Source organism: Ovis aries, chromosome 15, assembly GCF_016772045.2.
Source record: "Ovis aries strain OAR_USU_Benz2616 breed Rambouillet chromosome 15, ARS-UI_Ramb_v3.0, whole genome shotgun sequence".
NCBI lineage: Eukaryota > Metazoa > Chordata > Mammalia > Artiodactyla > Bovidae > Ovis > Ovis aries.
Genome location: NC_056068.1, coordinates 1,113,611 through 1,125,494, shown reverse-complemented (window position 1 = coordinate 1,125,494; position 11,884 = coordinate 1,113,611). Strand labels below are relative to the sequence as shown.

The 11,884-nt window shown below is 39.7% G+C and overlaps 1 protein-coding gene across 5 annotated transcripts in view; it reads left to right on the top strand.

The window, feature by feature from the left end:
- The first annotated feature begins 91 nt into the window (after positions 1–91).
- The window catches only part of MRE11 (MRE11 homolog, double strand break repair nuclease), a 78,261-nt gene continuing 66,468 nt past the window's right edge, over positions 92–11,884 (top strand). For 2 of the 5 annotated variants that reach the window (XR_009596573.1, XM_012095281.3), the window contains exons 1-4: positions 92–196; positions 971–1,088; positions 2,712–2,844; positions 9,411–9,571. Coding sequence is in view for 4 of the 5 variants with exons in the window: in XM_012095281.3 (XP_011950671.3) it covers positions 1,069–1,088; positions 2,712–2,844; positions 9,411–9,571 (314 nt within the window). In the remaining variant the exon portion in view is untranslated. Of the gene's footprint in view, positions 197–970; positions 1,089–2,711; positions 2,845–9,410; positions 9,572–11,884 lie in introns of those variants that run through there. The other 3 variants (XM_012095282.4, XM_012095283.4, XM_012095284.4) reach the window with 3 other exon arrangements.

Below are 11,884 nucleotides of genomic sequence, written 5' to 3'. Positions count from 1 at the left end.
CTTTTCTTGCAACCTCGCGGCACTCGACAGCCATTGAGAGGGGTTGAAGCGCTTTCGTCATCAATGAAGTATCGCGAGAGAAGGAGAAGCTGTTACTCTCCCGCCTAATTCAGGTTTACCAACAAGCCGGTTCTGAGACGCCATCCCGTGGGGTGCTGTTGCTCTTCTTGTCGCGATTGTCCCTCCTTCTTCCCGGGTAAAAGTCAGCCTCGGGTCCCCAGGGTGGGGCTGTGGAGAGTCCAGGTGTGGGATAATTTGCGAGTTGCTTCCTCTGTCTGTGGCGTCGCGGGCGGAAGCCCAGAGAGGACTGACTTTGTGGGAAGAATGGGCCGAGTGGGCTCGGGAGGAGCTTGGAGGTTCCGCGGAGTTCTGTGGTGCGGGCGCGCTGAGGTTTGGGATCCTCACCGAACCGGCGATCTTGGCGTGGGAGGGGTCGTTCCACGGTGGCAGCCTCTCCTCCTCAAAAGTGAAAGTGAAAGTAAACTCGCTCAGTAGTGTCCGACTCTGCGACCCCGTGTACTGCAGCCCACTAGGCTCCTCCGGCTATTTTCCTTCAACGACGTGTTTTGTTTATTCAAACGTGGACCTCTTATCCTTTCAAAAGTAGCCCGTGTCTTTAAAATAATTCTGTTTAAGCAGGAAATACAGGATCTCCGTAGGCTCCAGAGTAGCCCTTAACATGCAACTTAAAACATTTCTGTTCAGTTATTTGTGTGCTAAACCGGAAGTATTGTGTGAGTCTTTTGCCCATTCATTTAACAAACATTAGCTTCCCACAGCGCACGCAAAAGGAGCTAGGAGAGTTTAATTATAGTGGTAAAAAAGGAGTGGCACTGGAGACACGCTATTTTTTTGTTGTTGTTAACATTAAAAATAAATATGTATAGTAGGTGCTTAAGTGAAAATGAGACTCTTCCAAAATTGCCAGTCTGCATTTAAAAAATATGTTTTAAATAAAATTTTGTTTTAGAATTTGGAATCGAGTGAGTTTTCTGACCTATTTCAGCACCGGACCCAAGGGTACTTGGAGAGGGAACTGGTCTCAGAGGAGGTGGACTGACCATAGAAATGAGTCCTGCGGATGCCCTGTAAGCGCCTTTCTTTCGAAATATTTGTTGGTTTGGGTTTCTATCAAATAGCCTTATCGTCTATGATCACCATAAAAGAAAACTTGTTTAGTAAATAAAGAGCTTGCATGAACACAAGTGTTGGTCGTTACAAAAAGTATTTGGAATGGTTAACAATTCATACTGTATGTTTATTAATTAAAGATAATGTGCAGCTGTAGATTGGGGTTTTGCAGTAGATTGGCATATTGCTGTATAAATATATGTTCTTAGGTTTTTGTCTTAAACTATTGAAGCTATAAATATTCTTGAACTAAGTCTTACTAGCTAATGCAAGTCTTTTAGAGCACATTTTTAGAGGGATAAATTGCCCTAGTACTGAATAAATTGCAAATGAATCTGACTAAAATGAAAATAAATAAAAGAACTAGGAAAAGTAATGTGGGAAAAGCTTCCAACTTGGAGTCTTTCATCCTGGTTTTAATTTCTTGAGTAGTATTGTTAGATGCTGAGCAACTTAGCAAGCCTTTAAACTTCACCCCAATTTCTTCATTTGTATCATCAAGTTAAAATGACTCTCAGATAAATTTTCATATTTAAATGAAAAATCTGAAGTGAAAATACTTTAGAAATTGTGGAAGTCTGGATAGTAATGTGATTTGAAAGTATTCTGACTTAATCTGTATGTATATAGTAGTCAGAACTGTGCTTATCATTTTGAAGTTTCTGAAGAGACATCTTTTCTGGAGAATTCTCCTGTGTATAAAGATTTGAATTTTAGAGATATATAAAAGTTTGTTTTTAAGTTCGTATGTTTTAGTGAAAACAGCCTGAATTTTAATCTTGGCTTTTAGTACCATTTCTGCCATTCTGTTTCATGATAAAGGTATTTAGCCTTCTGGTTTTTCAGAAACAATAATACTTAACCTCTTTACATGTGAGTTGAGATGAGATCAGAGATACCAAATTATTTTAAAGACAGTTAAAAAGTCACATGTTTAAGAGAGTGTTAATAACTTATCATATTGCTGCATCACATGACAGTATTGAATCTTTGGGGTACTACCAAATTTAAATGGCATTATAAACTTGGCCAGATTTGTTAATGGGAAGCTAACTTTGTGTAGAGAGTAGTCAAGCAGGACCTGGATGTAAGTTACTAGCTTATTAGAATAGAAATCTGCTTATAAAATAAGAGGAGTGCTTTTTAAATTAACTAGTTAATTCTAATTTCCCTGGAAAAGTACAAAATAAATAAATAGCAAATTTAGATACTGGGATCAAATTCTCTTAGATTTTTTGCTGTGAAACAGATTAGGAAAATAAACTTTCAAATCCAAGTTACATATGAGTGTATAAAACTGCTTGTTACACGGTTATATATTGAAGCAGTTACAGAGCCTTTTAAAAAGTGTGTATGTATTCTACATTGTATTAGTGGTAGGAAGATTGTGATGTTAATAAACTAGTGAATGCTTCAAATTTTCAGATCTTGTTTCGAGCTGGAAAAATGATTTTAGTTCATAATTGCTATTTAGAGATTTAGTTTAGATTTTTTTAAAATTTAGTTTAGTTTAGATGTTCAGTTTACTTGAACATTCTTTCAGTGAATTATATTGAAGTGTTTCTTCTTTTTAAATACAGCGATGATGAAAACACATTTAAAATCTTGGTTGCAACGGACATTCATCTGGGATTTATGGAAAAAGATGCCGTGAGAGGAAATGATACATTTGTAACATTTGATGAAATTTTAAGACTTGCCCAGGAAAATGATGTGAGTTTGGTTTGCATTTTTGCAATTTCTACCAAGTTCCTGTACTTACTGTTTTTCCTCTTAGAGTTTTGTTTTGTATGTTCTTGTGCTCAGATTGTCTGCTTAAATATAAGTATGCTAAAAGTCCAGATCAGATTTCATGTGCCTTATTCCCTGAATTCAAGTAGGAGTGATTTTTGAAAATAGTCTGTAAAATTTATGAAAATTGATGAAGTGTTTACTGAGTGCAGCATGTTTCTATTTGAACTGTAAAGATGACTGTCATAGTTTCTGCTTTCAAAGAACATACAGCAGGCAAATCAGTATGTAAGATAGGATAAATGTCTAAATGCTCAGATGCAAGGTCATATGGGATAAGAGCCATAAGAAAATTATAAATAGTATTTCCTGGGAGATTAGAGGTAGAAGAGATCACATTTAGAATAGGACAGTAAGATGAGATAAATTAAGTGGCATTTAACTTGGGCTTGGAAGAGATATAGCAGCTGTGTTGGCTCACTGGTGGGTCTTGTTTGAGAAAGAGGGCTGAAAAACTAGAAATGTGGTTTGAGCTTCAGTGAGAGCTTCAAATGCCAGATTGAGGAGTTTGTACCCAATTAATAGAAAGTCTTCTGGCAACAAAGTCTAGCATGAAGTCAAAATAAGTTTGAGGCTTTTTTACAGTGGTGGTTTGCAATGGAAACAAGGAAGTGAATACAAGAACTATTAACAAAAATAGGGTTTGCATACTTTGATTAGGAGATGCAGATGAGGGAGAAGGGATGACAGTATCTCTGAAGTGTGTTAAGTTTGGGTGAATGGTGGTACCGGTAATAGAAGTAGGTTTTAAATAAGGAAGATTTCTTTCTTATTTTCACACTTCCTTATTACATACTTCATTATATGGGAAGGTGATGGATTTTGATTTAGGCCATTTGAGTTGGAGGTTCCAATAGGATATTCAAGGAAACCTTTTGGCAGACAGATAAAATGTCCATTTAGAGCCCAGAAGACAGCTGGGGAATAAACATAAATTCGAGTGACTTGCCAACTGTTATCTTCAACTTTTCCTCAGAGTTCTGTTCAGTTTTTCTGCAAGTCCTTTAGTTCATATTTCTAAATATTTATGAGTGGATCCTTCCCACTATTTTCTGCCTTTGAGTCTATAAACTTAATTCAAAACTTCTACCTTATTTTGCTGAACTACAGTAGCTCACCTTAGATAGTGAAGTCACTCAGTCGTAAAGAATCCACCAGCAATGCAGGAGCCAACCAGGCTCCTCCATCCATGGGATTTTCCAGGCAAGAATACTGGAGTGGATTGCCATTTCCTTCTCCAGGGGATCTTCCCGACCCAGGGATCGAACCCGTGTCTCCCGCATTGTAGGCAGATGCTTTACCATCTGAGCCACCAAGGAAGTCACATTAGTAGGTCACCTTAGGTGTTTTTTTTTTTTTTCTTTTTTACAGTATAGCAGACAGAGTGAACTTCTAAAATCATAAATCAGATCATGGCACTCTGCTGCTTCAAAATCTAAGTGGCCTTCCATTAAATCTAGAGTAAAAATTAAACTGCAAAGTTCAATATAATCTGGCCCCTACTAGACTTCATTTCCTTTGACTCTCCGTGCTTGGCTTGTGCTCCATCTACACCGGAGTGTGTGTTCTACTCTGGGACCTCTGTGTGTCTGGTTCTCTTCCTGCTCCGAGCATCTTGATTTAGTCAGGTTTACTTCTCAGTTCAGGTTTTATCTTTTTGGAGAGGTCTTCCCTGATAACTCCAAACAGTCTTACCACAGTACTCATTCATTTTTTCATAGCACCATCTGAAATAATTTATTGGATTGTCTACTTGTTTATTTTCTTCTCCACTGGAAGATAAATTACATGAGAATGAAGATTCTTTTCTGTTTGCTCATGTGTATCCTAGTACGGCGAAAGGATCTGCCGAGCAGGAGGCACTCTCATAAATGTGTTCATGAATGAGGGAATGTCTAGTATCGTCTTATTTTACCCTGAAGGCAGAGAAATTAACAGTCAAAGGAGGTTTGTTTGTGTCCTTTTCTATGCTTAGGTGCTAAAGAACTATGTCTTTCCCTGAGCGCAAGCTTTTTTTTTTCCTTCACTGTGTCATTTCCTTTCCTTCTGCTTCCTCTGCCTGCACTCTTTAATCCTAACTGTCCTCTTCTGCCCACAAGCCCAAGCTGGTACCTCCAAATGCATGTTATATTTACTTTCCCCCATCTTTTGTGTCTACTTCTTCTTACTGAAGCCTAAATTCTTCCTGATTATTAAGTCCTCTATATTGTGGGCAATGACACCCCCCTCCAGTACTCTTGCGTGGAAAATCCCATGGACAGAGGAGCCTGGTAGGCTGCAGTCCATGGAGTCTCTAAGAGTTGGACACAACTGAGTGACTTCACTTTCACTTTCATGCATTGGAGAAGGAAATGGCAACCCACTCCAGTGTTCTTGCCTGGAGAATCCCAGGGACGGGGGAGCCTGGTGGGCTGCCATCTATGGGGTCGCGCAGAGTTGGACACAACTGAAGCAACTTAGCAGCAGCAGTAGCAGCAGCCTTCTAACCAGCCTTATCTCTACTTTTTAGTTCTATCAGCCTAATCTGTACTCTCTAGTTCTTCAGAGTCTTCTTTTTTTAAACTTTTAATTTTGGAACAATATCAGTCTTAAGAGACATTGCAAGAATAGTACAAATAACTTCTTACCCTTCACTGAGATTTTCCTACACTGAGTGTGTGTGTGTGTGTGTGTGTGTGTGTGTGTGTGTGTGTGTGTGAATATGTATTTGTGTCTTAATCGCTCAGTTGGATCCAACTATTTTGACCCCATGGACTGTAGTCCCAGGCTCCTCTGTCTATGGGGTTCTCCAGGCAAGAATACTGGAGTGGGCTGCCATTCCCTTCTCCAGAGCATCTTCCTGACCCAGGGATCAAACCAGGGTCTCCTGCATTGCAGGGAGAAACTTTACCATCTGAGCCACCAGGGATGCCCTTCCTATACTTTTACATTTAATTTATCCTCTTTCTCTCCATACGTAAACACATAGACAGACACACTTTTTCTGAACCATTTGAGAGTAAATTGCATGTGTAACCAGAGTGCACTTGTCAAAACCAGGGAAACTGATGTTTCTCCAGTACTATCATGCAATTCTAAGATGCTGCCAGTTTTCCCCACAACAGATGTCGTTGCAGTTTGGGGGCAGGTCAGTGATGTTAGATCCCAGCCCAGGATTACATTTCACGTTTAGTTGTCATGTCTCTTTAGTCTCTTATAATCTGGGACATTTCCTCAGTCTGCCTTGTCTTTCATGACTCTGGCTTTTTTTTTTTTTAAATAAAGTTGTGATAGTTTTAGGTCAATAGTGAAGGGACTCAATGTATCTACTCTGCCCCAGAGTCCTCTGGTGGCTCAGATGGTAAAGAATTTGCCTGCAATGCAGGAAACCTGGGTTCTATCCCTGGGTCAGAAAGATCCCCTGGAGAGGGAAATGGCAGCCCACTCCAGTATTCTTGCCTGAGAAATCCCATGGACAGAGGAGCCTGGCAGGCTACAGTCCTCGGGGTAACAAAGAGTCAGACACTGAGCACCATGTGCTCTCCCCAAACTCCTCTCCCATCTAGGCTGCCATATAACTTTGAGCAGAGTTCCCTATTCTTTGTGGTAGGTCCTTGTTGGTTATCTATTTTAAATATAACAGGGTGTCCATGCCATCCCAAACTCTCTTAACTATCCTTTCCCCCCATCCTTAACCCCTGGCAACCATACGTTTGTTCTCTAAGCATGACCTTGACATTTTTGAAGGGTCACAGGTAATTATTTTTGCAGAATATTCCTCGATTGGATATGTCTGACATTTCCTCATGAGTAGATTCATGTAGGGCAGGAATACCTCAGAAGCAAGTTGTGTTCTCAGTGATTACTAGAGTCACATACCAGTTTTTAAAGATAATAAAAAATTTTTTTTTGCTCTTGATAACATAAAACATACCACCCTAACCATTTTTAAGGATTCGGTTGAGTAGTATTAAGCACATTTGTATGTTTGAGTAACCAACCTCCAAAACTCTTTTAAACAGCTCTTTCCCTTCCCCTTCCTTATAAAAATGTTTACTTAAGTTGTCTTTTCTATGGCTTTGATTGTGATCATTTTTTTCCTTTGCTCAAATCATGTTTAGTTTTGAAGACCTAGGTTAAATTTTAATTGTAGTCTCTCTGACTAGTGTAGGGGCCAGAAATCTTTTCCTTCTTCCCTTCTAGGTTCTCTGACTTGTCTGATAATTAAGTTAACATAAGACAGATAAGGGCTTCCCAGGTGGCACTAGTGATAAAGAACTCACCTGCCAATGCAGGAAACATGAGATGTGGGAAGCTCCCCTGGAGAAGAGCACAGCAACCCATTCCAGTGTTCTTACCAGGAGAATCCCATGGACAGAGGAACCTGGTGGGCTATGATCCATAGAGTAGCAAAGAGTCGAACACGACTGAAGCAATTTAGCATGCACGCAAGACAGATTAATAGACTAAAAAATTGCATATGTGTGTTGTTATTGTTTAGTCACTCAAGTAGCGTCCAATTCTTTGTGACCCCACAGACTATAGCCCGCCAGGCTCATCTGTCCATGATATTTCCCATGCAGGAGCCCCACAAAAATATGAGACACCCAGCAGTGAGGTAATGGAGGCTTATCTGCCATCCTGATCTAAGGAGAAGGGGAAAGGGAGTCTGGGGCTTTAAAGGGGAGGAAGACAGTGCATAGGAAGATGGGAAGAGCAGATGTTTGTTAAACAAGTGTATGCTGTGCCATGCCCTGTGATGAGTCTTTCTGATACCAGAGATTATCTCTGGTAATAGCTCTTCTCCTGGTACATACCTCCTGTCTAAATTCAGAGTTTGACTTATGTTTAGATGCATAGCAGTTTTTCTCTTCCACTGGATTTTGAATAGAATAGGGGTCATATTTTATTCATCATACTCAGTATGAGGTATGGAACATTGTATTCAATGAGAGCAGGGACGTGATCTGTTTTGTAGATGGCTATTTCCTGAGCTGTCACTGCCTATAGGAAGTCAAAATCATTGTTGAATGAATCACGTGAGTAATTTGGATTGAATCAGCTCTTCCTTGCATGGTGTCGTTTAGTTACAAAGTTGTCTCTGACTCTTTGTGACCCCATAGACTGTAGCGCATCAGGCTCCTCTGTCCATGGGATTTCCCAAGCAAGAATACTGGAGTGGGTTGCCAATTCCTTCTCCAGCAGATCTTCATGACCCAGGTATCAAAGCTGGGTCTCCTGCTTGGCAGACAGATTCTTTACCACTGAACCATTCCTTCTATCAGTTCAATTCAGTTCAGTTGCTCAGTCGTGTCCAGCTCTTTGCGACCCCATGAATCGCAGCACGCCAGGCCTCCCTGTCCATCGCCAACTCCGGGAGTTCATACAGACTCACATCCATCGATTCAGTGATGCCATCCAGCCATCTCATCCTCTGTCGTCCCCTTCTCCTCCTGCTTCCAATCCCTCCCAGCATCAGAGTCTTTTCCAGTGAGTCAACTCTTGCCAATCCCTCCCAGCATCAGAGTCTTTTCCAATGAGTCAACTCTTCGCATGAGGTGGCCAAAGTACTGGAGTTTCAGCTTTAGCATCATTCTTTCCAAAGAAATCCCAGGGCTGATCTCCTTCAGAATGGACTGGTTGGATCTCCTTGCAGTCCAAGGGACTCTCAAGAGTCTTCTCCAACAGCACACTTCAAAAGCATCAATTCTTCAATGCTCAGCCTTCTTCACAGTCCAACTCTCACATCCATATATGACCACTGGAAAAACCATAGCCTTGCCCAGACGGACCTTAGTTGGCAAAGTAATGTCTCTGCTTTTGAATATGCTATCTAGGTTGGTCATAGGAGTCCGAGGTTGGTCCGAGGAGTAAGCGTCGTTTAATTTCATGGCTGCAATCACCATCTGCAGTGATTTTGGAGCCCCCAAAAATAAAGTCTGACACTGTTTCCACTGTTTCCCCATCTATTTCCCATGAAGTGATGGGACCGGATGCCATGATCTTCGTTTTCTGAATGTTGAGCTTTAAGCCAACTTTTTCACTCTCCTCTTTTACTGTCATCAAGAGGCTTTTAGTTCCTCTTCACTTTCTGCCATAAGGGTGGTGTCATCTGCATATCTGAGGTTATTGATATTTCTCTTGGCAATCTTGATTCCAGCTTGTGTTTCTTCCAGTCCAGCGTTTCTCATGATGTACTCTAGGTTTTATTAAAGTGCAAAGTTTATGTTTGATTTGGATAACTTTAAGAAAAGAAATCACTTCTGGTAGCATGAGTTAGAGACTTGGTATAGTAATTTGAAGATGGCTTTTTGAAGGTGGCCTGGGAACCTAAGTGCGAATCAGATTAGTAACCAGATTGGAAGGGCCTTTAAATGAATAAAATATGAAAGTTTAAATCTCCACATGTAATGGTATCTTTTATAAAATTTTTTTCTCTCTTTGGTCTATAGTTTTAAAATTTTTACCTATAAAACATACTAATTTTCACACTATTTTCTGTTGATTAGGTGGATTTTATTTTGTTAGGTGGTGATCTTTTTCATGAAAATAAACCCTCAAGAAAAACATTACATACCTGCCTCGAGTTATTAAGAAAATATTGTATGGGGGATCGTCCTGTACAGTTTGAAATTCTCAGCGACCAGTCAGTTAACTTTGGTTTTAGTAAGTAAGTATATTTGAATGCTTCAGTGAATGTTTCCTTGTGTCTGTGATATATAACATTTCCTATGTAGGATGCATGAACACATAAACAGTTAGTCATCTTCTCTTCATTGTAAGCTATTTCCTTGGCAGTTGTAGTTCTTTGAATTTTCTGTACATTATTGTATTAATTTGTATTTCCCTCATTAATAGAGTAACTTCTCAGATTTTTACTGTACTTTTGGGATCTCTGTTCATATCCTTTGTCCATTTAAAAAATTTGGATTGTTTTTGCTTTTCATGTTGAATTTGCAGGAGCTATTTTTATATTCTACATATCAAGCCTTTGTTACACATATATTTTTTTTCCTAATCAATAATTGTCTTTTGACTGTTGACAGGACCTTTTGATGATAGAAATACTTAGTTTTAATGTTCATAGTAAAATATATGACACGTCTGAGCAACTTCACTTTGACTTTTCACTCTCATGCATTGGAGAAGGAAATGGCAAACCACTCCAGTATTCTTGCCTGGAGAATCCCACGGACGGGGGAGCCTGGTAGGCTGCCATCTATGGGGTTGCACAGAGTTGGACATGACTGAAGCGACGCAGCAGCAGCAGTCAAATATGTTGTTCTTTAAGATTTGTGCTTTGGGGACTTATTGACAATATATACCTAGAACCCCAGGTCATAAAGGTATGTCATTTTTCTTATACATTGAGCAGGTACCACACTGCTTTTAGTTAAAATGATCTCAAAGTTGTCTTCTGCCTATGCCAGTGTCTCAGTTTTTTCCTAAAAGACACTGACAGTTTTGAATTTTACTGGTCAGATATTTTGTAGAATATCTCTCAATTTGGGTTTTCTCATTATTAGACTAGGGTTATTGGTTTTGGGGAAAGAATATTCCTTATAGGTGAATTGCCCTTCTCATAGCTTGTTAGTAGTATATGCCATCAATATGACCTGAGCTGGTGATGTTAACCCTGATCACTTGGTTAAGATAGTGTCTTACAGGTTTCTCCACTATCAGCTTAATATTTTTCTCTTTCCATTCACTGTTTTGTAGAAGTGAGTCTCCACGTCCAGCCCACATTCAAAGAGAGGGAGTTACGTTTTGCTTCTTGGAGAGCGAAAAGAGTGTCAAAGAATTTATGGGCATGTTAAAGCTACCACTTACTAAAATCAGTAAAATTTTAGGAGAGGCTCTACAACTATTTCCTTTCTCTTTAATGTTTGTCCAGTAGTTTTAGCATTTGCCAGTGGTTCTTGCCTGCAGCTATTGTAACTATAGTGTCCTCATGGTGATTTCCTGTTTCCCACATTCTTTCTGCCATTTATTAATTGGAATTGTTCCATAAAGACTTGTCCCTTGTCCCCCATTTGTTTGTTTATTTATTCAGTTGTCTATATTAGTAGGAACTTATTAAATCATTTATATCAGTATGAACTCATTTTTTTCCTTTGAATTGTAATTTAACATTATTTTGATAATCTGTTTTGTTGCTCAAATAAATTGTTCCAGCTTTAGCTATTGGACACTCTTTCAGATGGGCTCTTGTGTCCTGTCAACATACACTAATCTTTTTTCCCCATCTTTCTTACTTTTTGGCATTTGAAGATGCTCCAGGCTAATTCTGTATTTTCCCAAGCTTTATACTCAGGGAGTCTTGGTTCCTTTTGGAATGGTATTTGTAAGCTAGAATCTGGATGCTTGGCATGCACATGGCTATTGTCTTGTGGTGCTTCTGGTTTCTCTCAGTATACAGAACTTAAATATATATATGTAAAAATGTGGGCATATGTATATATGTGTGTGTGTATGTATATATATGTGTGTGTATACATATAGGTATATGTATATGTATACCTATATGTATACACACACACACACACACACACACAAACAAAGTATCCCATGAAAACAGACATCAGTTCTGTTGCTCAGTCGTGTCTCTGACTCTTTGCGTTCCCATGGACTGCAGCACGCCAGGCCTCCCTGTCCATTACCAACTCCTGCAGCCTACTCAAACTCATGTCCATCACGTTAGTGATGCCATCCAACCATCTCATCCTTTGTCATCCCATTCTCCTCCTGCCTTCAATCTTTCCGAGCATCGGTCTTTTCCAGTGAGTCAGTTCTTCCCATCAGGTGGCCAAAGTATTGGAGTTTCATCTTCAGCATCAGTCCTTCCAATGAATATTCAGGACTGATTTCCTTTAGGATAGACTGGTTGGATCTCCTTGCAGTCCAAGGGATTCTCAAGAGTATTCTCCAACACCATAGTTCCAAAGCATCAATTGTTTGGTGCTCAGCTTTCCTTATGGTCCAA